Below are 26,242 nucleotides of genomic sequence, written 5' to 3'. Positions count from 1 at the left end.
TATCAATTATATTTCAATTGTTTGTGATGTAACTAACAGAAGATTAAATGTTTTCCTTATGATGCCTGTGCATTTATCTCAGTAAACTACTAAAAAAAGTCACTATTCCAAATAACTCTCAAACAAGGAAGTCTGTAATAGATAAAACAACTTGTAACAAATTATTTCGACATGATCAAACATTGCTACAATAACTTGCAAGTAATAAATTCACAAATGTTTAAATTTAGTAACAATGGACTATTATGAAGTGATGTATAAATAACATACCCTCGTGCCTGGACCGGTGATCAGACTGAGCTTTAAGCACTCTATAATTTAATTTTAAAGAAAAGAACAAAAATTGATAAATAAGCTCCTCAATTATTTGTGAAATATAATTTGTTGCAATTACAAAGGGCCAAATTCACTGGAGCAGAACAGTCTTGCAGTGTTTCTGTTGCTTGGGCCTTTCTCTCCAGCCTTAAGCTTCAAAATCTTTTTCATAGGACAACTTTTTGAAGTATGAGCTAATTAACAGCACAATTGTGTCAGATCATCTAGAACTTTAATAAATAACAAGTCTAGCAAAGGTTCTGGTTTAGTAATGAAATTTTAAGTATTGGGAAAGAAAAAGTCGATACTAGAGGCAAATTGAAATATTAGAAAGATCAAATTGAGAGAGCGACAGAGCGCAAGAGCCTAAATTATTGTTACATTCCTATAAATTGAGATCTTTCTGGGATAGAGAAATTGGCTTTTGAATTGTTAAAAGGTACTTCATTTTATTCCGAGTTCAACTTTCTGGGGCAAGTGCTTTTAAGTTCAGAAAATTCTTGAACAGATCAGAAAATGTGATAATTGAATAGCAAATTCTGTGGTTTTGCAACTCAGTACATACTGCTCTATCTCCTGAACTTGCTGGCAAATTTGAAAATTATTAACTGTGTGTGTCACTAACATGCTTTCATTTCTCCAGGAAGATTTGGCCCAATATTTTAAAAGACTTTCAGGTATCCCCTTGTTGAACCAGTGCACAAAACAAACAAGTATTGTTTAAATGATTTTTAAAAATTACCTATGAGCCAAGTTATTATAGGTGTAAGCAACAGACATTAATCGATAAATCAAACTTGATCCATGCACCAAACCAAGAAACACCTAAAAATAAAAAGTAAAGTTACATTTCATCTTATACAGAGTGCAAGACAGTCAACTACATTTACAGGTGAAGCTTGATAAAATAGCAAAATAATTAAACAAAAATATACTAGCCTCAGTCAGACGGGGTATGTGCAATCCTTTCCCATGATCTCCGGCTCCTTTTCTTGATTTACCAGGCCAAGTCCTTTTCCTATGGCTGTCAGATATACCAGACCAGGCATAGATATCATGATAAGCCAGATCCAAGTCAGCTGGATCAACTGCAAACTGGCACATTAGCTTCAGCAGACAAGCAAGGCAGTCCAGCTGCCACTGGGAATATGCAAGATAGCAACCAAGTCAAACTCCATTTTTAAACATGTTTGTTTGAAAAAAAAATAGCATTAGTATTGGACTTCTAAATATATAGCAAACAGGTCAATATATAAAACTTCAACTTAGAAGAGATGCACTGAATTATTACCAGTAAAAACAAAAACAGCAACATTTTCTGTTACCCGTGCTCAAAATACTTCATTTAAATGAACATACATCTACCAAGCCACAACCTGAACTTAAATCAGCTGTAAAGGTTTCTGGCTTGTATCCCAACATGCTCCATTCAACACGTGATATTTCAAAATCCAATTTAGGAGAAAGTTGGAATGCAATTTTGACAACCAGTTTTAGTTTTTGACTGAATTGCTACATTTCCATCACCAACTTCAGTCTCTATTTTGCTACAACCTTGTTCTAGTTTATAATTCAACTAGTGTTTAATGTTCTGCAACAAAAGTCATACTTTATTATTGTTAAAAATAATGCTGAGAGCCTTTGAAAACAAAGGATTACTTATGATTTAATCACAGAAGTGTTAAACACTGCCCCTTAAACTGTAGTATCAGCATTTAAATCTAGCCAGATTAACAAGATAAAAATATTTATCTTTCTGTAAATGCAGGACTTTAACTTTTTCTTCACTCATGAGATCTCAGCATTGCTGGCTGGCCAGCACTTATTGCCCATCCTTAGCTGCCCTTGAGAAGGTGGTGGTGAGCTGCCTTCTTGAACCACTGCAATCCACAAACTATAGGTAGACACACAGTGGCATTAGGGAGGGACTTTCAGGATTTTAACCCAGTGGCACTGAAGAAACAGCAATATATTTTCAGATCAGGATAGAGACTGGCTTGCAAGGGAACTTGCACGTGGTGGTGTTCCCATGCCCTTGATGATCTCGTTGCAAGTGCTCATGGGTTTGGAAGGGTATGTCTGAGGAGCCTTGGTAAATTTCTACACTATATCTTGTACACTGTTGCTGCTACTAAGCGTTGGTGAATAGAGGAGTGGATATTCGTGGATGTGGTGCTATAAACGGGCTGTTTTGTCCTGGATGGCATCTAGCTTCTTGAATGTTGTTGGAGCTGCACTCATCCAGGCAAGTGGGGAGAATTCCATCACACTCCTGACTTTAGCCTTGCAGATGGTGATTTACTTGCTGCAGGAATTTTAGCCTCTGACCTACTTGTGTAGCTACTGTATTCATATAGCTGATCCAGTTTAGTTTCTGGTCAATGATAGCCCCTAAGGTGCTGATAGTAGGGATTTATGATAGTAATGACATTGACTGGTATGGGGTGATGCTTAGATTCTCTCAAGGAGTTAAAAATGGTACTGAACATTACATAATGAACTGTGAATATCCTCACTTGTGACCTTGTGATGGAGGGAAGGTCACTGATGAAGCAGCTGAAGATGTTGGGCCTAGGATACTACTCCTGCAGAAAGACCCCGGAACTGAGATGACGGACCACCAACCACAACAACCATCTTCCTTTACACCAGGTCTGACTCCAACCAGCAGAAACAGTCCCAAGTCATCTGCCACCCAAAATTCCCATTGACTCTAATTTTGCTACAGTTTTTCAATGCCACAATTGGTCAAGCAGGATCTCAATGTCAAAGGTCAGTCACTCTTGCCTCACCTCTGGAATTCAGATCTTTTGTTCACATATGAATCAAAACTATATTCCGGCAAGAGCTGAGGGCGGCACAGTGGCTCAGTGGTTAGCACTGCTGCCTCACAGCGCCAGGGACTCGGATTCAATTCCACCCTCGGGCGACTGTCTGTGTGGAGTTTGCACATTCTCCCCAGGTCTGCGTGGGTTTCCTCTGGGTGCTCCGGTTTCCTCCCACAGTCCAAAAGATGTGCGGGTTAGGTGGATTGGCCGTGCTAAATTGCCCGTAGTGCTCAGGGATGTGTAGATTAGGTGGGTTATAGCAGAGTGGGTCTGGGTGGGATGCTTTGAGGTTTGGTGTGGACTTGTTGGGCTGAAGGGCCTGTTTCCACACTGTAGGGATTTGATGAAAACTGAGAGACACTGGTGGAATCTAAACTCGTCATCACTAACAAAGTTAATGCAGCAAGTGTTGCTTGATAGGACTGTTGATGATACCTGCCTTCACTTTACTGATGATATACTGATTGGGTGGTAACTGGCTGGGTTGGATTTGTCCTGCTTTTTATATACAGGGCATGTCTAGGAAATTTTACATAGTCGAGCAGATGCCACTGTTGTAGCTGTACTAGAACAGCTTGGCTAGAGGCATAAGCACGTCTTCAGTTCTACTGACTGCATGTTGTCAAGGCTCACAACCTTTGCAGTATCAAGTGCCTTCAGTTGTCTCTAAATATCATCTACAGTGAATCAAATTGGCTGACGACTGACATCTGTGATCTCCTGAAAAGGAAGCAGAGGTGGATCATTCACAACAGTGTTCAGCCACAAGTGCTGAGTGTATGTTTCAACCTATCTTTTGAAGTGAAGTACTCATCTCCCCAACATTGAGAATGGGATATTTGTGGAGCCTCCTTCTTCAATAAATTGTTTAATTGTCCTCCACCATTCACGACTGGATGTGGCAGGACTTGGATCTGATCTGTTAACCGTGGGATGGCTTAGCTCTGTCTATCAGTTGCTGTTTGGTATGCAAGTAGCTCCGTATTGTAGTTTCACCAGGTTAATATCTCATTGTTAGGTAAGCCTGGTGCTACTCATGACCTTTTGCACTGTTCATTGAACCAGCGTTGATTCCCTGGCTTGATGGTAATGGTAGAATGGGAGATGGGCCATGAAGTTGCACATTGTGGAGGAATATGATACTGCTACCCATTGTGCTTCATTAGTACTTTTGGGGCTGAACGGCTCTTGGCAGTTAAACACTCCAGCTGGGGTGTTTTTGTACCCTTGCCATCCTCAATGGTTTCATCAAGTGGCGTTCAGCACGGATCAGCACTGACTCACCAGTCACAGGGAACTGTACATGGTAATCAGGAGATTTCTTTGCCAATATTTGGCCTGATGCCACAAAACTTCATGGTACCTGCAGTCAATGTTGAGGATTCCAAGGGCAACTCCCTCCTCACTGTAAACCACTGCACTGGCATCACTTAATTGGCATGGATACAGGATTGGTTGACCAGTAGAAAGCAAACAGTAGGGGTAAATGGATGTTTTTCTGGTTGGCGGTCAGTGGCTAGTGGTGTGCCTCAGGGATCAGTGTTGGGACCTAAATTGTTAACAATTTGCACAGATGATTTGGGGTTGGGGACTAAGTGTGATGTGTCAAAATTTGCAGATGACACTAAGGTGAGTGGTAGAGCAAAGTGTGCAGAAGACACTGAAAGTCTGCAGAGGGATATAGATATCTAAGTGAGTGGGCAAAGGTCTGGCAGATGGAGTACTAAGTTGCTAAGTGTGAGGTCATCCATTTTGGTAGGAGTAACAGCAAAATGGACTATATTTTAAATGGTAAAAAATTGCAGCACGCTGCTGTGCAGAGGGACTTGAGTGTCCTTGTGCATGAATCGCTGAAGGTGGGATTGCAGGTGCAGCAGGTAATTAAAAAGGCAAATGGAATTTTGTCTGCCATTGCTCGAGGGATAGAGTTTAAAAACAGGGTGGCTATGCTGCAGCTGTATAGGGTCCTGGTGAAGCCACACCTGGAGTACTGTGTGCAGTTTTGGTCTCCTTACTTGAGAAGAGATATACTAGCACTGGAGGGGGTGCAGAGAAGATTCACTCTGTTGATTCCAGAGTTGAGAGGGTTGGATTATGAGGAGAGACTGAGTAGACTGGGATTGTACTCATTGGAATTCAGAAGAATGAGGGGAGATCTTATAGAAACATATAAGATTATGAAGGGAATGGATAAGGTGGAGGCAGGGAGGTTGTTTCCGCTAGCAGGTGAAACTAGGACTAGAGGGCATCGCCTCAAAATAAAGGGAAACAGATGGAGGACTGAGGTCAGGTAGAACTTCTTCACCCAAAGGGTTGTGAATCTATGGAATTCCCTGCCCAGTGAAGCGGTTGAAGCTACCTCACTGAATGTTTTTAAGGCAAGGCTAGATAAATTTTTGAACAGTAAAGGAATTAAGGGTTCTGGTGAGTGGATGGGTAAGTGGAGCTGAGTCTCAAAAAGATCAGCCATGATCTTATTAAATGGCGGGGGAGGGTCGAGGGGCCAGATGGCCTACTCCTGCTCCTATGTTCTTATGTTCTTAATTCACTGAGAAACGCAAGTAAATTAACATTATCTAATGTGGGTCAGAAGATTACATTACTACAGAAAGTAAACTTGTACTTTCTACACTTGTAACAATACTCACTTGCTGGAAAAAAGATTTCAGTAACTCAGCTCTACTTACAAAGGAATATCTTAAGCATTAAAACCCAGCACCTCAGACTTTTTCAAGCATGGAAACCAAAAGCAACTTTCAGTAATGAATTAAGACAATTGTGATGACTGGCATGTTTTAGGAAGCCATATTTTCTTCTTGAGCGATGCCATTTGGAACCAACGTGGTAATATTCTCAAACAGGGTCCACTGGCTTCCTAATTACAACACCATTAGGTTGTGATGAATGCTCAGTTGACAGGATGGCTGGTTTGTAATGCAGTGTGATGCCAACAGAGTGGGTTCAATTCCCACACCAGCTAAGGTTACCATGAAGAACTCTCCTTTTCAACTGCTCTCCTCACATGATAAGTGGTGATCCTCAGGTTAAATTATCACTAGTCATCTCTCTCGCTCTCATAAGAGAGCAGCCCTATGATCCATTGGACTATAGTGACATTACCTTTACTTATATGGTCAGTTTAGTTCAGTTTCTGGTCAACAGTAACTCTCAAAACATTCATAGTGGGATTCAGTGGTAGTATCTCTACTTCTGTGCCAAAAGGCACAGGTTCCAGTCCCAACTGCTCCAGAAGTGTGTTGTAAATAACAGCTTTGAACAGGTTGATTGGAAAGACATCAAAATCAGGTAAGCAGCCCCTGTCACGGGAGGGCATGACTTTTAATTAGTTCATTTTTAACTTGTCAAACATGTGAGTCGGTGGTGGTTTAATTAAAAGAAAGCTAAGCAGTCACTTGTGGTGCAGTGATAGAGTCCCTACCTCTGGGTCAGAAGGTCCGGGTTCAAGTCCCATCTGCCTCATACATGTATCATAACATATCTGAATAGGTTGATTAAATATTCCAACAGCTATGTAGCAAAAGGGCAAGAAGAAAGATTATTGCAATGTGGTTGGGTTTCAGGCTGGCTTTATTGATGCTCGTCAGTTCAAAAGATGAGGAATTCATACAGAGAGAAAACAAGTCCTCTTTTTCTGAACATTCATGATGGGCATGGATAGGGTGAATAGCCAAGGTCTTTGCTCCAGGGTAGGGGAATCCAAAACTAGGGGCCATTGGTTTAAGGTGAGAGGGGAAAGATTTAAAACAGACCTAAGGGGCAACTTCTTCCACGCAGAGGGTAGTGCATGTCTGTAATGAGCTGGCACAGAAAGTGGAGGAGGCTGAGGTATTTAAAAGGCATCTGGATGGGTAAATGGATAGGAAGAGTTTAGAGGGATATAGGCCAAATGCTGGCAAATAGGACTAGATTTATTTAGGCTATCTAGTTGGCATGGACAAGTTGGGCCAAAGGGTCTGTTTCTGTGCTGTACAGTTCTATGACTATTACAGTTTTCTGTTTGACAGTCTTTAAACAGATCCAGGTTTGAAGCAGGTTTCCGAGTATGGCACAAAGACTATTACAGCATGTTATACATTTGGAAACAGCAAAGAGTGCAAGAAAGGAAGCGGAAAGGATTCTGGATGAATTAAAATAGATTACTGCCGTTATGTATTGCCACATGATGCCCAGACAACTAAGACTGTCCTGGATAAAAACCGAAAGAACTGCGGATGCCGTAAATCAGGAACAAAAACAAAGTTGCTGGAAAAGCTCAGCAGGTCTGGCAGCATCTGTGAAGGAAAAATCAGAATTAACGTTTCGGGTCCGGTGATCCTTCCTCAGAACTCTGAACAGAACAGTTCTGCAGTCCACAGTTTTGCATTGTATAACTATGCATGCGCAGTCCAAAGCCAACACAGTGTACGTACATAGCCAGACAGACACAGAGGAGCTTCAGCAACATTGGCCAGGACGTTTCTGAGAGATGTTCAGCTTCAACAGATGATTTTTTTTGGGATTTAGGGAATCCAGTTCTAAAGTCAGGTCCAATTCCAAAAGTTGTCTCTGACAGCAGTTGTGGCAGGAGTCTGTGGTGGGTCAGATCCAGCAGAGATTGGCGGGGGGGGGGTACAAGTTGGTGAATACCAAAGTATGCCCCCACGCGCAAGTCCCTGCAGCACCTGACTTCCCTTATCCTGTATAGTATCCCTTTACTTTATTCCCCCCAAGAATGTTTAAAGAGCTTGAAGAAATAAGTCAATGCGGATTCTGTGCCATGAGGACTGTCATGACTCAAGTAAAAGAGAGTTTTAGAACATGTACCCTATTGATGGTAAATAACCAACATAAAAAGTAAAATGGCTGCTGGTGAATCCATCTCAAAAAAAGCGATTGGATGACTCCCAAAAGTGAGTGGGACGTAACACTGTATTGAATATTTAAAGTGAAGTTTACCTTTTTAGTTGAATTATGGCAATTTTAGTTATTTTAAAATGTTAGCGTAACAAATTTATTAAATCTTTAACCAGTAGTTTCCTTTCCCTTGGCATCAGGACGATGCTTTTATATTTGAATTCTTATCAGCGACTATGATTAACAGAATATATTTCAAAAATAAAAACAAAGTTGCTGGAAAAGCTCAGCAGGGTCTGGCAGCATCTGTGAAGGAAAAAACAGAGTTAACGTTTTGGGTCCGGTGACCCTTCCTCAGAACTGAACTCGGATCCGAAACATTAACTCTGTTTTTCCCTTCACAGATGCTGCCAGACCTGCTGAGCTTTTCCAGCAACTTTGTTTTTGTTCCTGATTTATAGCATCCACAGTTCTTTCAGTTTTTATAATTCAAAAATGTTCTATTAAATAAACCATGTACTTGTCACTTCCAATAATTAAAGTGAAATAGTTCAGAATTTGATTCCTTTATTAAAACCAATAAACAGGTAATGACAAGAACAAGACATTAAGAACTACAAGTAGTAGAATGGCAGGCATGTAGGAATACTACCAGCTGCAAATTGCTCTTCAAGCCACACTTCTGACAAAAAAAAAATTCATCCTTCACCATTACTAGTCAAAATCGTAGAACTTGCTAGCCAACAGCACAGTGAATATACTGACTGATATGATTCAAGCAATTGGTTCACCACCACCCTTTTGGATGCAGTTAGGGTTGGAAAATGAATGCTAGCATTGCTACTGGTGCTCTCATCCCATGAAGAAATTTTTAAAAATGTTATTACTACATGCAAACATTTTTAGTAACAAAATATTTTCATATCATCTTTTAATTCTGTTCCAGATTTACTGGACAAAATAGCCATTATTAATAGAAATCTATGAAAAGTATACACAATAACTAAAACATGGTGTTATTAAAATCAACACTTACCACAGTCCATGATTCTTGCTCTTTGGGCTCCAGAATCCCTGACAGAAAAATTTCCAACAATTGCTGAAGTCCCCCAGCAGCAACAAACTAAAACACGGAGAATATTTCAAATTAACTTTAGTTGATGAAGATGGGGGTGGAAACTTGTACTGGAAAAATTTTGGCCATGAACTCTTCAGCTAAAAGTTCCAGCTTCCAATCAATACTCGTGCAGCGCACCACTCCCATTCTCTGACAAACCTCAAATCAGAGTTGGTGGTAGCATTTCTGAACGGTTCTTTGTAGCGTAATATGTAGCAATTAGCTCCTTTACCATTCAAACTGAAAGCAAATTGAAACCATACAAGAATCTGTAGCATGAACATGCCATGGGACCTATGCGCTGGGATTTGTCTTCCACACGATCAACAAATCCTTCTATTCAATGTTGACATTCAACTCAAATTTAAAAACATTTAAATAAATTCAAAAGCCTTGAAACATAGGCTTCTTGTACTCTGTACTTCCTAGCTGCACCATCAGGCATTGACTCTGTTTCAGGTTTTTATATCCATTAACACTGGTATCTAATAATACCTTTTTCTTTAACATAAGGACATTTTAGTACGCAGTCTAATTTATTGATCAATATTTTTTATTTCTGAGTAGAGAGGGTTACAATGCTAGCTTTATTCCAATTATTGGTTCTAGAAGAAAACAATGACAGCAGTGAAAGAACTGAAGATTGCCACAAAATGTTTCAAAGAATATAAACATACTCTTCAAACACAACAAGCATGTTTCTTAGATCACAGTGTATTCATAACAATTTGCTAGAACAATACCTTGTGGAATCAACCAAGAAACATGTTTTATAGATTTGGAAATGTATATTGACACGAGATTGATTAATAATCTTACAGCAAATGATTAGCTGGAAAAGAGTGATCATAATATGATGAAATTCACATTCAGTTCGAAGAAAGGCAATTGCAAAGGTGTAAGACAGTTGGCTACAGCAGATTGCGAAAACAGGTTAAAAGTTAAGACAGTAAATAAGCAATAGCAGATATTTAAAGAAATACTGCACAAGTCTCAGGGACATACTCAATGAGATGGATGAACCATCCATGACTAACTAAGGAGGTTAATGTGATTCGGTTGAAAGAAAAGGTGTAAAATACTGCAAAGATTAGTGATAAGCCAGAAGGTGGGGAAAATTTTGGAAACCAGCAAAAGATAATAATAAACAGGAAGAAAATACAGGACAGTAAACTGGCAAGCAATATTAAAAGACAGCAAGAGTTTCCACATGTAAATATAAAAGACTAGCTAAAGTAAATATTGTGCCTTAGAGGATGTGGCTAAAAAATAATAAGAAACATCAAAATGGTGCAGACTTTGAACTAATATTTTGTATCTGTCTTTAAAGGCAGAAATTCTGGGAGTTAAAGGGAGGGAGCATAAAAACTTAAAACAATCTCAATGAATGGAATTGAAGTAGAATGAAAATTAAGGGCACAAAAGGCTGTTAAGTCCTTCATGGTGTGCAGGAAATGGTATGTATTAAAGGAAGTGGCGCAGAACTCAAATACATTTGGGTGAACTTCCCACAAAACTCACTTGGAAAATCCAATCACAGATTTAATCAATCAGAAAAAAGTCACTTCTGTATGTGAGAAAGCCAGATTCTGAGGGGTCCCATCTCCAGTTCCTCCAATTACAGATTCCCACTTTCCCACTCTTGCTGCTCCTCAAGAAATAGAATCTACAGTTGGAGAAGCAGCAAGGGCACAAGGGAGGGGTTCTATAGTTTAAAAAGCAATTCTGACACGGAATAAAAGGAGACTTTAGCCAGTGTTAGAACACTCGCTGATTCTTATCAATTTTGGTTTGGTGCTGTGAACCGAGAATTGAAAGATGAAAATGACCTTAGGACTGCGGGCACAGCTTGTGTTTTAAAAAAAAGGAACAGAGAATAAACAAGCTGTGGTTTGTTTGAGACGCCACGCCTAATTACAGATTGGTTCTCGATACAAATGAAAAACATTATTGAGTCATACAGCACAGAAACAGACCTTTCAGTCCAACTCATCCATGCCGACTAAGTTTCCCAAACTAAAACTAATCCCAGTTTAAAAAGATAGATGTTTGGCCATAAACAAGATCAGTATCTGGGAATGAGTTCCAGCAAGTCTGAGAGAATCCTTATGCTCAAGCAGATGGCAGGTGATGAATAATAACCAGGACCTTGTGGGGAGACATTCAGTCTGACAGGGAGAAACCAGAGGTCTGAACTGGGTTTTGGACTGTTTTCTGTGGGGAGGAATTTGGCTGTTATCTAACAGCATGAAGATTTGAAAGCTCCCTGCTCAAGTGCCCATTATCAGCTACTGAAAGTTTCAGAGAATAGAAACTAAGTTCAACTGACTGCCTCTGAATGAACTGAAAGGGTGGCCTGACTAATGTCTTTGGAAAAATCAACCAAGAAACAATTATCCATGTCTGTGGAGCAACATAACATTGAAACCATTTAAGTAATCTGGCCAGACTGTTATTGTCTTTTATTTATCTTCAACTGTGTTTGTCTGTCTGTCTTGTGAGTGAATGGAGATGAAAAAAAAATTATTGGGTAAATCACAGACAATTAGATTACTTTGTTGCATAATTTTGCTGCACTAAAATCGTTAATCAAATGCTAAATCTGTCACTTAAGCTATAAACCAGTGTCACAAATTGAACATTCACAGTATAGGGTTGGTTATTCAAATATCTGGGTCTTTGAAGGTTTTCATTTTAATTTTAACTGTATTGTGAATACAGAGGTAGAAAGTTGGATTTGGGCTAGCTGTCTGTCCCGGTTCGTAGAAGCAGGTCAGAACAAAACAAAGAAATCATCACCCAACCTGCTTGAATTGATATATGTGCCTATTGATGAGTGAAGCAGGGTGGTGTGTTTGGGAAAAGGGACAAAAATTGCAAGTTAAAAGATTTAATATAGATGTATACAATCTCTAGTAATCATGCTGTTTTAATTATCTAAGGAACACCTTACAAAAATTAAATTCAGCAACGTTACTACACGACTGCATTGTCCAATAAGTATGAATGAAAAAGGAGCCCCTGAAAACCAAAATGTAACCGTTGAGAAGATTTCAAAAAGGAGTCCTTGAAAAAAGTATGATTTCTTAAATGTTAGTCATTTTCCAATATTCCCTAGAGCCTGGAACAGTTCCAGCAGATTGAAAACCAAAATTGTAAAGCCCTACTCAAGAATGCAGGGAGCGTTAGGGAGGAAGCTATACGCCAGAGAGGCTGACATTTGGAATCCATTATTAAGGAAATAGCAGCAGGTCATTTAGAAACTCAATAATCAAAATGGTTTTAGTAAAGTCAGTATGGCCTTTCCTAAGAGAATCGCATTTGTCAAATGTATTAAGAGAATTCCTTGAAGATGCACTGATCAAGGTGGACAAAGGGGTGCTAGTATTTTAGCCGCACCTTCCTCTTGCCAAATGTGCTATGTTTTGAAAGGATGAATGAGAAAGGGGACAAGAGAGATTTTCTATCTACTCTGTCAAAACCTCAGTTTATGGATCTGTTCTCAACCTTCTTCTCGCCAAGGAATATAGCCCCAGCTTCTCCATTCTATCAAAACACTCTCATACAACATTCTAAAGTACAGTAGATGCTGGATATCTGAAATAAAAACAGGAAGTGTCAGAAAACCTCAGTGGGAGTGGAAGCCTCTGTAGACAGAGAAACAAGTTAACGCTTCCAGTCCAGTATGACTTCTTCAGAACCGGAGCAAGGAGGTGGAAAGCCATGTGTTTTATACTGTAGAAAAAAATCGAGAAGGAGCAAGTAGAACAAAAGGGAAGGTCAGGGGAAGATTAGAAGTGGCGGGTGGTAGACGTCACAGGTATCACAGAACAAAGGGTGAATGGGAGTATAAATGATTGCAGAGAAAAGATGTAGGTCGTCAGATTCAAAATATAGTATTAACTTTGTTCCTCTTGCCAGAGTTGGTGCCAGGACATTCTTGCACATTGTTCATACGTCCTCTCTAAAGCCTTCAAATTCCTTCTCTAACTGTATACAATATTCTAGTTGAGGCTACAATAACTTCATTGTAACTTTTTGTTCTTTATGAATCTCTTTATAAAGCCTAGAATCCCTTATGCCTTTTTAATCACTTTTTTGACTTGCACTGCTACCTTCAACAATTTATGCAAGAGCCCACAGACATTACAGATTCCTGGACCTGATTTAGAATTGTACCCTCTATTTTTCTTGCCTTTCCTCAGAGAGGTTAGTAAGAACAATTATACTGCATCTCTTCACAATTTAGTTTCAAATGTCATGTGTCCACATTGTCATTGACTCTGTTTGAATATCTATTCGGTGGTACTTTATCATATGCTTAATGAATATCTCCATTTCTTTTGTCATCCAGGGATCTCTGGCTTTGGTTGTCCTGCCTTTGCTCCACATGGGAATGTACTTGATGTGTACCCAAACTGTCTGCTCTTCTAGTTGACCCATTGTTTCTTTACATGCCGAATGCTAATCTTTGATTCCAATTGAATCAGATCTGCTGTCACCCACACTGCAGCTGACTCTCCTTCAATTAATTTTTGTCTTAGATTGCTCCTTAATCTTTTCCATAGCTAGCCTAAACTTCATAATGCAATGATCACCATCCCCTAAATGTTCTCCACAGAGGGTGGTTGATATGTGGCATGAACTTCCTGAGAAAGTGGTGAATATGGGCACAGTTGCAATGTTTCAAAGACACTTCAATAAGTACATGAATAGAAAAGATTTGGAAGGAAATGGGCCAGGAGCAGGCAGGTGGGACTAGTTTAGTTTGGGATTATATTCAACATGGACTGTTGGACCAAAGTTTCTGTGCTGTATGACTCTATGACACACGTCCTTCTTCATACCACTCACTGATTAGAACCAGCAATCCAGTTTATTTGGGTCAAAAACATGCTAATCTAGAAAGTTCTTCCGAATACACTTCAGAAACGCTGCTCTTTACACTATTACTATCTGGTTTCCATTAAGAAAATTAAAGAACCCACTGCCACTACTCTGCAACTGTTGCACCTCTAATTTCCCTGAAAATTTGTTCCTCCAAATCTTTCTCATTAGAGAATGACCATTACAGGCTGTCCTCGGGTTGCGAATGGGTTCGGTTCTGCAGACTGTTCGTTAAGTCGATTTGCATGCTAGTTAGAGCACAATGTACAGTCCGTCAATATAAAGGAGCCGTTCACAAGTACAGGAAACGTTCATATGTCGGACCTTTGAAATTACACCCTTGTATGAGATTGTGTTTGTAAGTATGAGCATTCTTAAATCAACATTCATAAGTTAGGGACTCCTTGCAGACATACTGGGTACTGCAACGGTATTTCTGTTGTTTCTTAACTCTAATCAAAAAGATCACTTTCCCACTGCTTGTATGGCCTTGATCAACTTAAAACATTATACTAGTTTGAAAAGTTGTCTGGAATTAAGGAGGATGCACCTCAGCCTCAAATAATAGCAGTTCTAATAGTGAATGGTTTGTCTGTTAACAGCAGTACTTCAGCAGCACAGACCTGCTTGGTTCAGATACCAGATTACTAAATCTGCCACAGAGAGTCAAGACGGGTTTGATATTCTGTTGCCACTTGTAGCATCTTAATTTAAGTTCTCACATCCTCAGACCCTGTGTACTTTCTGTTCCTCCCCAACTAGGATGGTAACATCAAACAACTGACAAGCATAGAATTGCAACTGTGCTATGGAGACAGCAAAAACTTCTTATGAGCAGCCAAGGTCACCATGAAGGTCTTGCTTTCTCAACTTTGCCCTTTGCTCGAGGTATAATGACCCTTAGACTAAACTCTCCATCTCCAATGTCTCTCTGTAATGAGAGATTAGCAGCCCTATGACCTCTGGGGCTTGGTGACTTTACCTTTACTTCAGTGATTACAGGACTGAAGCAAATTGGCAGATGCTACAAAAATACAAAGCAGTAAATCATTAACGCCAAATAGAAGGTGTACAGGGAATGGTGGTAAAAAGATTAAACGGACAAAAAGACAGCAAAAACAATGTAATGCCCATGCACCTGGAGTACTGCAACTTAATTAAAAAGGTATTATAATAATTATACTTCAAATGGCAAGAATGAGCCATATTGAAGAATAGAGGATTTATGAAAAAGTTAAACAGATAGTAATGGAGAAAGAAGTTAGCACTGTTGCCTCACAGCTCCAGGAACTCTGGTTCAATTCCACCTTCATGCAACTGTCTGCGTGGAGTTTGTGCAAACTCCCTGTGCCTGGGTGGGTTTCCTCCAAGTGGTCCAGTTTCCTCCCCCAGTCCAAAGATGTACAGGCTAGGTGGATTGGACATGCTAAATTGCCCATAGTGTCCGGGGATGTGTAGGTTAGGTGAACTAGTCACGTGAAATGCAGGGCTCCGGGGACATGGTTGGGGGAGGGGTGGATGCTATTTGGAAGATCAGTGAGGACTCGATGGGCTGAATGACCTGCTTCAGAGCTGAAGGGATTCTATTATTGAAAATAGATACTGTGCACAAGACCTTGTAAAATATTAAAGATCAGTTATTCTTATGGAAGTGAAGTCTTGACAATAAAACATCCAAGTTATTAAGAATACAAACAAATGTCAGATACATCAGATTTTTTCAGGGCATCACGCACAAAAATAATAATTTCGTATTTGATGGAGATGGGGCACTAATTTCATGCACTGAAGGAATAACTTTGTAACGTCAAATAAACAGATAGGGAAATAGCATTTTAATATAATTCCACTCTGATGTATTAGGAACTATAGAACATACTGGAAATGTGCAGAAAATCATTGGCTTCTGAAGAAGAAACAGAAATTTCAGGTCAGCATCCTATATATGAATTAAAAACGTTTGCTGAAGAATTTCAGTCTGAAATGCGCTGTCTTTTTTCTCTGCATTTTTGTAGAGAAATAATCCTGCTTTTGTTAGGAAACTAAGCTCTAGGTTCAGTCAGAAGTACAGTTGGCTGATGTCCTGCCCCACCTCCCAAATCATTGTGCTGATAAATTATATTCCATCTGCTTTGACAAAAATGTGAAACAAACCTTGCAACTCCAAGAATTTTTACTGTTTTCTATCTGATCTTCACTTGAGTCATCAGAATCAGGATATAGATCACTGTAGCTACCCTGAAATAAAATCAGATTTACAATCAATTGCAATAATTCAATAATCACATGACCACAACTTAAATACACTATTAACTTCTTTCACTACAATATATAGCCAAGATTGAAACTTTGTTCTGTAGATATCAAACTAAAGAACTGATGCTGGAAATGAAAAACAAAAACAGAAGCTGCTGGCAAGTCTGGCAACATCTGTGGAGAGAAAGCAGAATGAACTTTTCCAATCCATTTGAGTTGCTGAGTTTTCCCAGCAATTTCAGTTTCTGTTTGTTCTGTAGATAACCTGTTGTCAGTGCATTTTGTCATTTATATCAAGCATATTATAAAAACTAACCAGAACAATTAAAAATGTCATTTAATTTGATTGGAAATTGCTTAATTTTCTGTATTTTGATTATATATTTTTTAAATGGTGGGTATGGACAGTGAATTGCACTAGTACTTAACAATAAAAGAACAGGATTGGATAGAATAATGACTTGTAAATAAGCAAAAAATATTTAAGTCACAGTTCAGACTGTAATGGAATTAGAGTTAAGCTTTCAGGGAGGTGATCCCCTGTCATTCAAAAATGACAGAAAATTTTAAGCTAGCAGAAAGAGAAAAGGACAGCAGTGGTAGAGGAAGAAAAGGACAAAAGGAAAGATAAGGTAGAAAGCAGAAGTGATTAAATAATCAGAATATTACCGACATATGGTTTCTAACAAATAAAAGAAACAAAGCAGCGGTCAGGATACCTGATGTGGAATCCAGAAGGCAAAATCATTGAAGTCATAGAAATTTACAGCATCAAGGAGGTCAAGGATAGAATGCTAGACTCAAACACAGTGGAGAATGGAGAGTATATTAAAAGTAAATTGCTTTTTCACATGGTATGCTTGGAGATCGAGACTGAGGAAAAGGAGCAGGTGAAAGGACACATGTTTACTGCACAGATATTGGGAGAGGTTATAGATGAATTCGGGTATCATGGAGGAAGTAGCACTTTCCAGAACATTGAAGCAGGGGTGGGGTTTGGATTTGCTAATGGCATTGTCTTTTAGCTGTCAGAAACAGCAAAGGTTGTTGCACTGAACGTGAAAGATGGGGGAACATTTAATTGAGCTGCATGCAGTCACAACCAACAAAGAAGGCATCATGCCAATCACTCTCAAATGTCCCTTTTAAATATGTTGTGCAAAATAATCTAGATTCAAATGCATTCAAATTAACAGGGACACAAAAGTAAAGAATTAGAGGTAGCATAACTGCTATGGACGGACAGTAAGGGTGAGATGAATCCTACCGTTGTTCTAGGGGTGGAAGAAGGGATTGAGGAAGGATTGTGGTAAATAGGGGATTGCTTGGTTGAGGAAGGGGCAAGAAACAGGAAAATCACTTGTTGTGGAAGGTGATATTGGTAGAACAGATGTGACACAATAGACAGGGAAACTGAAAAAAAGGAAAATAACGTCCACAGGAATCAGTGCAATTAAAGTATCTTTGGGAATCAGTGAACTTATAAAAGATATTGGTTGACAGCCTATCTCCAGATAAAGAAGTCAAAAGAAGGAAAAGGGAAGCATTGCAGATGGACCACACCAGAAATTGCAGGATGGATGCAAACCGCAAGCAAAGTTGACATAATCTTCCAGTTTGGAGTGACAGCAGAAACCAACACTAACAGTTAGTGAAATAGTGGAAGATAGGGAGGGGATCTAAGTCGCACTGGGAAAAAGAATATTGCACGATCAAACAACTAGGCAAGTTGATGTTAGACCGTGAAATTATCCACTTTGGTAGACAGAATAGAAAACCAATGGCTTTAAAAAAGGTTTCTTTTTTTCTTTATTCATTCACAGGATGAAGGGTGTCGCTGGACAGGCAGCATTTATTGCCCATCCCTAATTGCCTAGAGGGCAGTTAAGAGTCAAACACATTGCTGTGGGTCCAGACGCCCATGTAGGCCAGACAGGTAAACATGGCAGTTTCTTTCCCTAATGGACATTAGCAAAAGGTGAGTGAATAAATGCTGAAACCCAAAGGGATTTGGGTGTCTTTTTACCTGAAGCACGAGGTGGACACGTAAGCAGAGCAAGTAATCAGAAAAACAAATGATATTAGTCAGCCTTCGCTGCAAGGGGTTTGCTGTATAATAAGGAAGCCTTGTTTCGATTATACAGGGCTACGATGAGACTGCATCACAAACAGTATTAGACTCTACTCAAGCAGGGATATATTTGCTTTAGACAGAATGAAACAAAAGCTTCAATTAATTAAATTAATTCTTGGGATGTGAGGGCTGCCTTAGGGACTAGAATTCTAGGATGTTTAGAAGAATGCAAGTAATCTTATTGAAAAGTATTGAATTCTCAGAGGACTCGAGACAGAGAGAAAGTCGTTCCCCTGGCTGGAGACTCTAGAACACAAGGAGAATATTATCAAGATAAGTGATTGGCCATTTAAGGCAGAGAAGAAGTTTGTTCATTTAAAAAAGGTGCAACAAGACTTACCTTAGAGCCTGGGGAAGTCGGAGGGCAGAGATTAGCAAGGGTTAGAAATCTAGCACGGTGAAGATTTTGAGTCTATTCATACAGGGACTTCCCTCAGAGCCAGGGGCAGTCGGAGGGCAAAGATTCAGGAACCAGTAATGGGCTAAACAGCTTCTGGTGAAAGGGAGGGCGAGATTCCAGAGACAGACAGATGTCATAACAAAGCCAGCAAGCTGTTTGAGGGGTGGAACTAATTTTTTTTTACTCTAATCAAATAACCTACCAGTTAACTGTTAGTGTTCATTAGTGATAATCAAATTTAGTATTTTTCAAATGGATGCTGATTGTATCAATGAGCAACACGTGCAGGAGGTGCCGTTGACAGCTGGGTTATGGAGCTCAAGCGAGATCTGGAGGCGTTGAGGAGCATCTGGATAGCGCATACAAGGCAGTGGTCACACCACCGAGTAAAAGAGTGCAGGAGGATAGGGGATGGGTGACCATTGCACACAAGCATAAAGGCGTTGGAAGGTAGTGCAGGAGTCCCCAAGACCTTTCCAATAGACGAATCGGTACTCTGTGCCGAGTTCTGGTGACAGTGATAATGCCTCAGGAAGTTGCAGCCAAAACGAAACCTGCAGCACTGAGGGTCGCTCAGCTGGACACAGCGAGGAGAAAAAGGCAATTAGGACTGTAGTGATACAAGACTAAATTGTTAGGGAAACAGACAGGCACCTCTGCAGCTGCTCCAGTGACAACAGGATGGTGTGGTGCCTCCCTAGTGCAAGAGTCCTGCAGTTCATCTAGCGGCTGCAGGGCATCTGGGGGGACAGAGAATGAGCCAGTGGCTGTGGTACACGTTGGTACTAACAACATATATAAAAAGATGAATGAAGTCCTGTAGGCTGAATTTAGGAAGTTAGGAGCCAGCTTGAAAGCCAGGACTTCAAAAGGTAGCAATCTCTGGATTATTACCTGTGCCACATGCTACTAAGGCTAGGGATTGGCAGATTAGGGAGTGGTATAAAAAGGGAGCGCTTTAGATTTCTGAATAACGAACAGTTTCTGGGGAAGGTGGCACCTGTTCAAGAGTGACGGTCTTCACCCAAATAGTGACAGGACCAATATTCTTGCAGGTGACTTTGCTAGTACTGTTGGGTAGACTTGAAACTAGTTTGGCAGGGGGAGGTGAACCTAAGGGGAGATCGGAGTTAGCTACAGTGGGTGAGGGCTTAAGGTAAAAGAGAATCAAGACAGTAAATAAAAAGCAGGAAGCAGCTGAGTAGTGTAGCACTAAGATGAGTGAAAACAAAGTCATGATAGAAAAGGTGAGAATGTTTGAAAACAAAGGTTTTTCCTGGTGGAGGTGTTAGGATTCAAAAAGAACGTATAAAAACTGGCATAAGAGCACTTTACCTGAATGCTCACAGCATTCGAAACAAGATAAATGAGTTGATGGCACAAATCATTGCAAATGGGTATGATTTATTGGCCATTACAGAGACATGGTTGCAGGATGGTCACAGCTGGCAGTTAAATATGCAGGGGGTATCAGAGTATTTGGAAGGACAAACAGGAAGGAAAGGGAGGCGGTGTAGCTCTGATATTTAAGGATAACATGAGGGCGGTAGTGACAGATGATATAGGTTCTGCAGAAAAAGGATGCAGCAGTGTGGGTGGAAATTAGAAATACTATGGGGAATAAGTCACTGATAGGCATAATATATAGGCACCAAATAACAACATCATGGTGTGGCAGGCAATAAACAAAGAAATAACTGATGCATGTTGAAATGGTATGACAATTATTACAGGGGATTTTAATATACATATTGATTGGTCAAACCAAGTTGGTCAAGGCAGCCTTGAGGATGAGTTCATAAAATGTATCCGCAATAGTTTCCTTGAACAGTATGCAATGGAATTTACATGGGAGCAAGCTATCCTAGATCAGGTCCTGTGTAAATTAGTCAGGAATAATTGATATCATAGTTAGGGATCCTCTCAGAAGGAGCGATCACAGTGTGGTTGAATTTAAAAAACAGATAGAGAGGGAAGAGGGTAAAATTCAATACCAGCATCTTGTGCTTAAACAAAGGAGATTACAATGGGATGAGGGAGGAGTTAGCTAAGTAAGACTGAGAGCACAGACTATATGGTGGGATAATTGAGGAACAGTGGAGAACTTTCAAAGTGATTTTTCACAGTGCTCATCAAAAGTATGTACCAGTGAGAAGGAAGGATTGCAGGAAAAAGGAAAATCAGCCATGGATAACTAAGGAAAAAAAGGAGAGTATCAAATTGAAAGTACAAAGTGGCAAAGATTAATGGGAAACAATGGGATTGGAAAATCTTTAAAGGTCAACAGAAAGTCAGGAGAAAAGATATAAAGACAAGATGGATGATGAGAGTAAACTAGCTCAGAATATAAAAACAGATAGCAAAAGTTTCTACAAATATATAAAACGAGAAAGAATGGCTGAGGTAAACATTGGTCCCTTAGAAGATGAGAACGGGGATTTAAACTGGGAGATATGGAAATGGCCAGGGCGTTGAACAGGTATTTTGTGTTGGTCTTCACAGTGGAAGACACAAATAGCATGCTAATAATTGATGACAAGGAGGCTATGGCAGGTGAGGACCTAGAAATGATCATTATCACAAAAGAGGTAGTCTTGGCCAAGCTAACCAGGATAAAGGTAGACAACTCTCCCGGTCCTGATGGAATGCATCCCAGGGTACAAAAAGATATGATGGATGTGGAGGAATAACAGATGCTGGTGCGGTTCTGGCAGACTGCAGAACAGCAAATGTGACGACACTGTTTAAGAAAGGAGGTAGACAAAAGGCAGGTAACTGTAGGCCCCTTAGCTTAACTTCCTGAATCTACAATCAAGGAAGAAATAGCAAGACCTTTGGATAGAAATTGTCCCATCAACCAGCATTGGTTCACGAAAGGCAGGTCATATTTAACTAATTTACTGAAATTTTTTGAGGAAATTATGAGCATGCTGGACATTGGGGAACCAGTGGATGTGGTGTATCTGGATTTCCAAAAGGCATTCAACAAGGTGCCGCACAAAAGGCTGCTGCATAAGATTTAGGTGCACAGCGTTATGGACAATGTATAGCATGGATGGAGAATTAGTTAACTAACAGAAAGCAAAGAGTGGGAATAAATGGGTGTTTTTCTGGTTGACAATCAGCGGCTAGTGGTGTGCCTCAGGGATCAAATGTTGGGGCCGCAATTGATTATAAATTTACACAGATGATTTAAGAGTTGGAGACCAAGTGTAGTGCATCAATGTTTGCAGATGACACTAAAATGAGTGGTACAGCAAAGAGTGCAGAAGGATATAGACAGGTTAAGTGAGTGAGCAAGGGGCTGGCAGAAGGAGTACAATATTGGTAAATGTGAGGTCATCTATTTTGGTTGGAATAACAGCAAAATGGAATATTATTTAAATGGTTAAAATTTGCAGCATGCTGCTATGCAGAAGTACCTGGGTGTCCTTGTGCATGAATCACAAAACGTTGGTTTGCAAGTGCAGCAGGTAGTTGAGGCAGCAAATGGAATATTGTCTTTCATTGTTTGGGGGATGAAGTTTAAAAATAGCAAGGTTATGCTGCAGCTGTATAGGCTGCTGGTGAGGCCACACCTGGAGTACTGTGAACAGTTTTGGTCTCTTTTCTCAAGTAAGGATGTATTGGTACTGCAGGTGGTGCAGAGGAGGTTCACTAGGTTGATTCCAGAATTGAGAAGGTTGACTTAAGAAGCGAGAGTAAGTAGACTGGAACGGTACTTATTGGAATTTAGAAAAATGATGGGGGGGATCTTATAGACGCATTTAAAATTATGAAGGGAATATATTAGGACAGAAACAGGGAGGTTGTTTCCACTGGAAGGTCAAACTAGAACCAGAGTGCATACCTCAAAATAAAGGGGAAGCAGATTTAGGACAGAGTTAAAGAAGAACTTCTTCACCCAAAGGGTTGTGAATCTGTGGAATTCCCTGCCCAATATAGCAGTTGAGGCTACCTCAGTGTTTTTAAGGCAAAGATAGATAAATTTTTGAGCAGTAAAGGAATTAAGGGTTATGGTGAGTGGGCACGTAAGTGGAGCCGAGTCCACGAAAAGATCAGCCATGATTTTATTGAATGGTGGAGCAGACTTGATGGGCCAGATGGCCTACCCCGGTCCTATGTTTCTAACTCTTTTGAATTCTCTCTTCAAGAGAGAAGGAGATGCACATTGCTGAGTATATTCAGACCAAAATGGGACACACATTTGGATATCAAGTGATTAGGCTGATTAAAACAGCATCTCTTCAACTCCACATTTGATGCATACAAGGCGCATTTTTCTTATATACCAGGCACTTCATTGATGCAATTTTGTTTTGTTGGTCCACAAAATCAGTATCCAGGACAGAGTTTTGCAGATAATTATAAAATGAGGTGCGCCAACACAATGGTAGATACTGCGGTGGCTGACAGATTTGGTTTGGTGAAGCAATCTAGTATTTTAAAAAAATCCTACTTTCCATAATTGAAAATCTTCACCATAGCACACATTTGTACAAAGACAAAAAAATTTAACGTGCAAGAGAAATGTCACCAGTAAAAGATCTAGATGGTCAAGGTTAAATATTCAGTGAAAAATACAAAACAAATGTGCTTCAGATGACAGAAATCTGAAATAAAAATAAATTAAAATAACAGAGAAGACAGTATCTATGAAGAGAAGAAAGTTTCATTTCACTGACCCAAGGCTTTTTGCAGACTTTATTTAATATAAAATCAATTTCAGTAACATTAAATAAATTTTGAGTCAAACATATCAATTACCGTTGACGCTCTTCTTATTCTCCTGTTCGGTTTTCCCAAGGCCTCAATAATTTCTAGGGCATACAGGAGTTTATGAGGACTTTTTAGTCGAAGTAAATCCTTCCAACAAAGTCCATCATTGCCCTACAACAGAAACACATTTGAATAACGCTTGCAATGATGTTCAAACGTACAAAAATATATATCCATACACAAATTAAAAACATCAGCAAAGAGGATCAAATAATGTAGGCTTTCCGGACTGAACTTGTTTGCAGTTTTTAAAAGACAGGCATGGAACAGTGCAATTCAAAAAGCTTCACATATTTAAATTATTTCTATTTCCTTAGTAAATTAGATGGTTATATACTGTTTTTAAAAATCCCATTTAGAAGATCGCTCTTAACCAAACCCCAGAAGTAAACAATAAGTGACTCTGGTCTGCCATGGATCATTAAAACATCACACTTGCTCATGTGAACCATGAACACTGGCATGGAATAGTTGCATTAAATGGCCTGCTTAAGTGTTGTACATTCCATGCAATTATGTTCTACTATGCCTAGTAACTAAAATTGAAAAGCATAACTGCACACACTGCAAAGTGCTTTCAATTGAACTAATTTTGAGCCACAGCCCTAAAAATAGAACCACCACTGAAGTTCTTTTCTATTGCAACCTTGACATCCTGTCATTATGAACCTGTACTGTCCTTTACTAACTCATTGTAAAATTTCAAAGAAAATGTACATGAATGCCTCACCTGTTCATCAGAGATGTTTTGAAAAGCCTGTAGCATGTTTGGGCATGTAGGAAGAAGCATCAGCAATTCCCAAACACGTCTGGATAGGTTTTCTGCATGAAGATGTAATTCTTCACAATGTGCAGTCTGCATGCAGCATTAGGAAATAAAAACATGTTGTTATCTCAAATTATGAAACCCAAAACAGTTAAGTAATGAAATAAATCTAGGGAATCTAAATCCTTAAATTTAATTTTAAACTAAACTTTTGCATCTAAATGTTTCTTCAATTCTACAATATTTCTGAAGTGTAGGTATGGTGTGGGTACAATATACGGACAAACCTTTCACTTAAATGCACTGCCTTTAATAAATCAGTTCATTTTTTTTAAAATAAGCCTCACGCATCCTGAGGATCAGGATAATCATTCATTATGATCGGAGTTGTGCTAATGAATCAAAATGCAAATACTTATAATAAATTTTAAATAGTTAATATGAAGGTAAAGATCATATTCCTAACCACTCAAACAAAACAGTAAGTTTTCTAGCTTCAACACAGCTAAACATTTTGCGATGCTAACTCAAATTACAATTGGCAGTCAATAACGTAGGTATAATGTAGCCTTTACTTTCCTGTCTTTTAAACTATTTCAACGGCATAGGCAACTTAAATTGAAATTATTCTTTGCATTTCTCCTTGACATATTTAAATCATGTGATGGGTAGGCAACCTTGATCCACATTTTATGGCACGAATAAAATACTAAGATCAGACCCTTACATGTGCCATGGGTAAAGACTATACCTTTTTATTTTTCTGTATTTTTGATCGTGAACTGAAATGGGAAAAGGACTGTGTTCAAAACCAATGACTGTGGAAGGAAACACTGTGGAAGCAAGATACTGAAACCAACTGTATTTGGTGTTTAGCCTGCTGCTTTATTCAAACAGTGGGGGAGAATTCTTTGCTGATGAGTTGGCACCAGCACAAAACGAACAGGGGAGATTTGGGTGTACAAAGTGGAACTCACATGGCGACAAGCAACTGATTGATTTGTTGACTTGTGACGAGTTGTGGATGAAAAAAGCCATGGGCCTACAAACAAGTATGTGGTTGGCTCCTGGGTTGCTGGATAGCTTGTGGTCTAGATTGACAGAAGCCTTCTGACCACCAGAACAGGGCGTGTGAGCTCTGCAATAGAGAATACCCGAGACTGAAGAAAGCCAGTTTATTGTCCCTCACTAGATGCTGTAAACTGCTGTTTCAATCAATGAATCAGAAACTTTGTAGTTTGTGAACCAGTTGTTCTGTGCTTCCTGCAAGGTAGCGAAAAGTGAGAAGAGAACCACGAACAACAAGCCAAAGCGAGCAAAAAGGAAACATCTCAGCAAACCCTATGGTTAGGGAGTGACTGAATTGTCTTCTCAGTTTTCCTGTGTTCATAACACCATTGATTTTTTTTGTCTACATCTGTGTATTTAGGGGGAGTTCTATAAGGGAGTCAGAATTTTAACTAGAGGTCAACACTTCAGTTGCTTACCTGTAGCTACAATTTATTTTTGTTTGGAATAAACAATTTTTTTTTTTTTTTTTTTTTTTTAAGTGCAGAAACCTAATCCATGTTTCCTATACACCTGGTCAAAACAAACAGGTAAATTGAGGAACTTTTGCATACTTTGATAAAATCTTTAACTTATGTGACAACACAGGAATTGCAATGTTTGATTTCCAGCACACCACCCAAGTGAGGCGTGACACGTGAGATTTCTGTCTCTCTCCACACTTATAAAAATTACCACAACAGACTAATTGACCAAAGATTTGGCCAGATTAACTGTAAAAGTTAACCATTAAACAAATTCCTTTTATGTTATTTCTGAAAAGCTTCAAAGATTAAAGACACTCTTAGAAGATCCAAAAAGTGACAGGACTCTCGGCTGAAAGAGATTTTTCAGATTT

The 26,242-nt window shown here is 39.4% G+C and overlaps 1 protein-coding gene across 3 annotated transcripts in view; it reads right to left on the bottom strand.

Moving 5' to 3' along the window:
• The window catches only part of usp34 (ubiquitin specific peptidase 34), a 267,373-nt gene that overhangs the window by 157,201 nt on the left and 83,930 nt on the right, over positions 1 to 26,242 (bottom strand). For all 3 annotated transcript variants that reach the window (XM_048600750.1, XM_048600752.1, XM_048600751.1), the window contains exons 28-34: positions 24,301 to 24,426; positions 23,559 to 23,681; positions 16,156 to 16,239; positions 9,034 to 9,120; positions 1,255 to 1,455; positions 1,058 to 1,140; positions 271 to 311 (exon numbers count right to left, since the gene is read on the bottom strand). In XM_048600750.1, the coding sequence (XP_048456707.1) occupies positions 271 to 311; positions 1,058 to 1,140; positions 1,255 to 1,455; positions 9,034 to 9,120; positions 16,156 to 16,239; positions 23,559 to 23,681; positions 24,301 to 24,426 (745 nt within the window). The remainder of the gene's footprint in view (positions 1 to 270; positions 312 to 1,057; positions 1,141 to 1,254; positions 1,456 to 9,033; positions 9,121 to 16,155; positions 16,240 to 23,558; positions 23,682 to 24,300; positions 24,427 to 26,242) is intronic.

Source organism: Rhincodon typus, chromosome 9 (assembly GCF_021869965.1).
Source record: "Rhincodon typus isolate 14 chromosome 9, sRhiTyp1.1, whole genome shotgun sequence".
Taxonomy (NCBI): Eukaryota; Metazoa; Chordata; class Chondrichthyes; order Orectolobiformes; family Rhincodontidae; genus Rhincodon; species Rhincodon typus.
The sequence above is the reverse complement of the archived record's forward strand: the minus strand, read 5'-3'. Positions and strand labels throughout refer to the sequence as shown.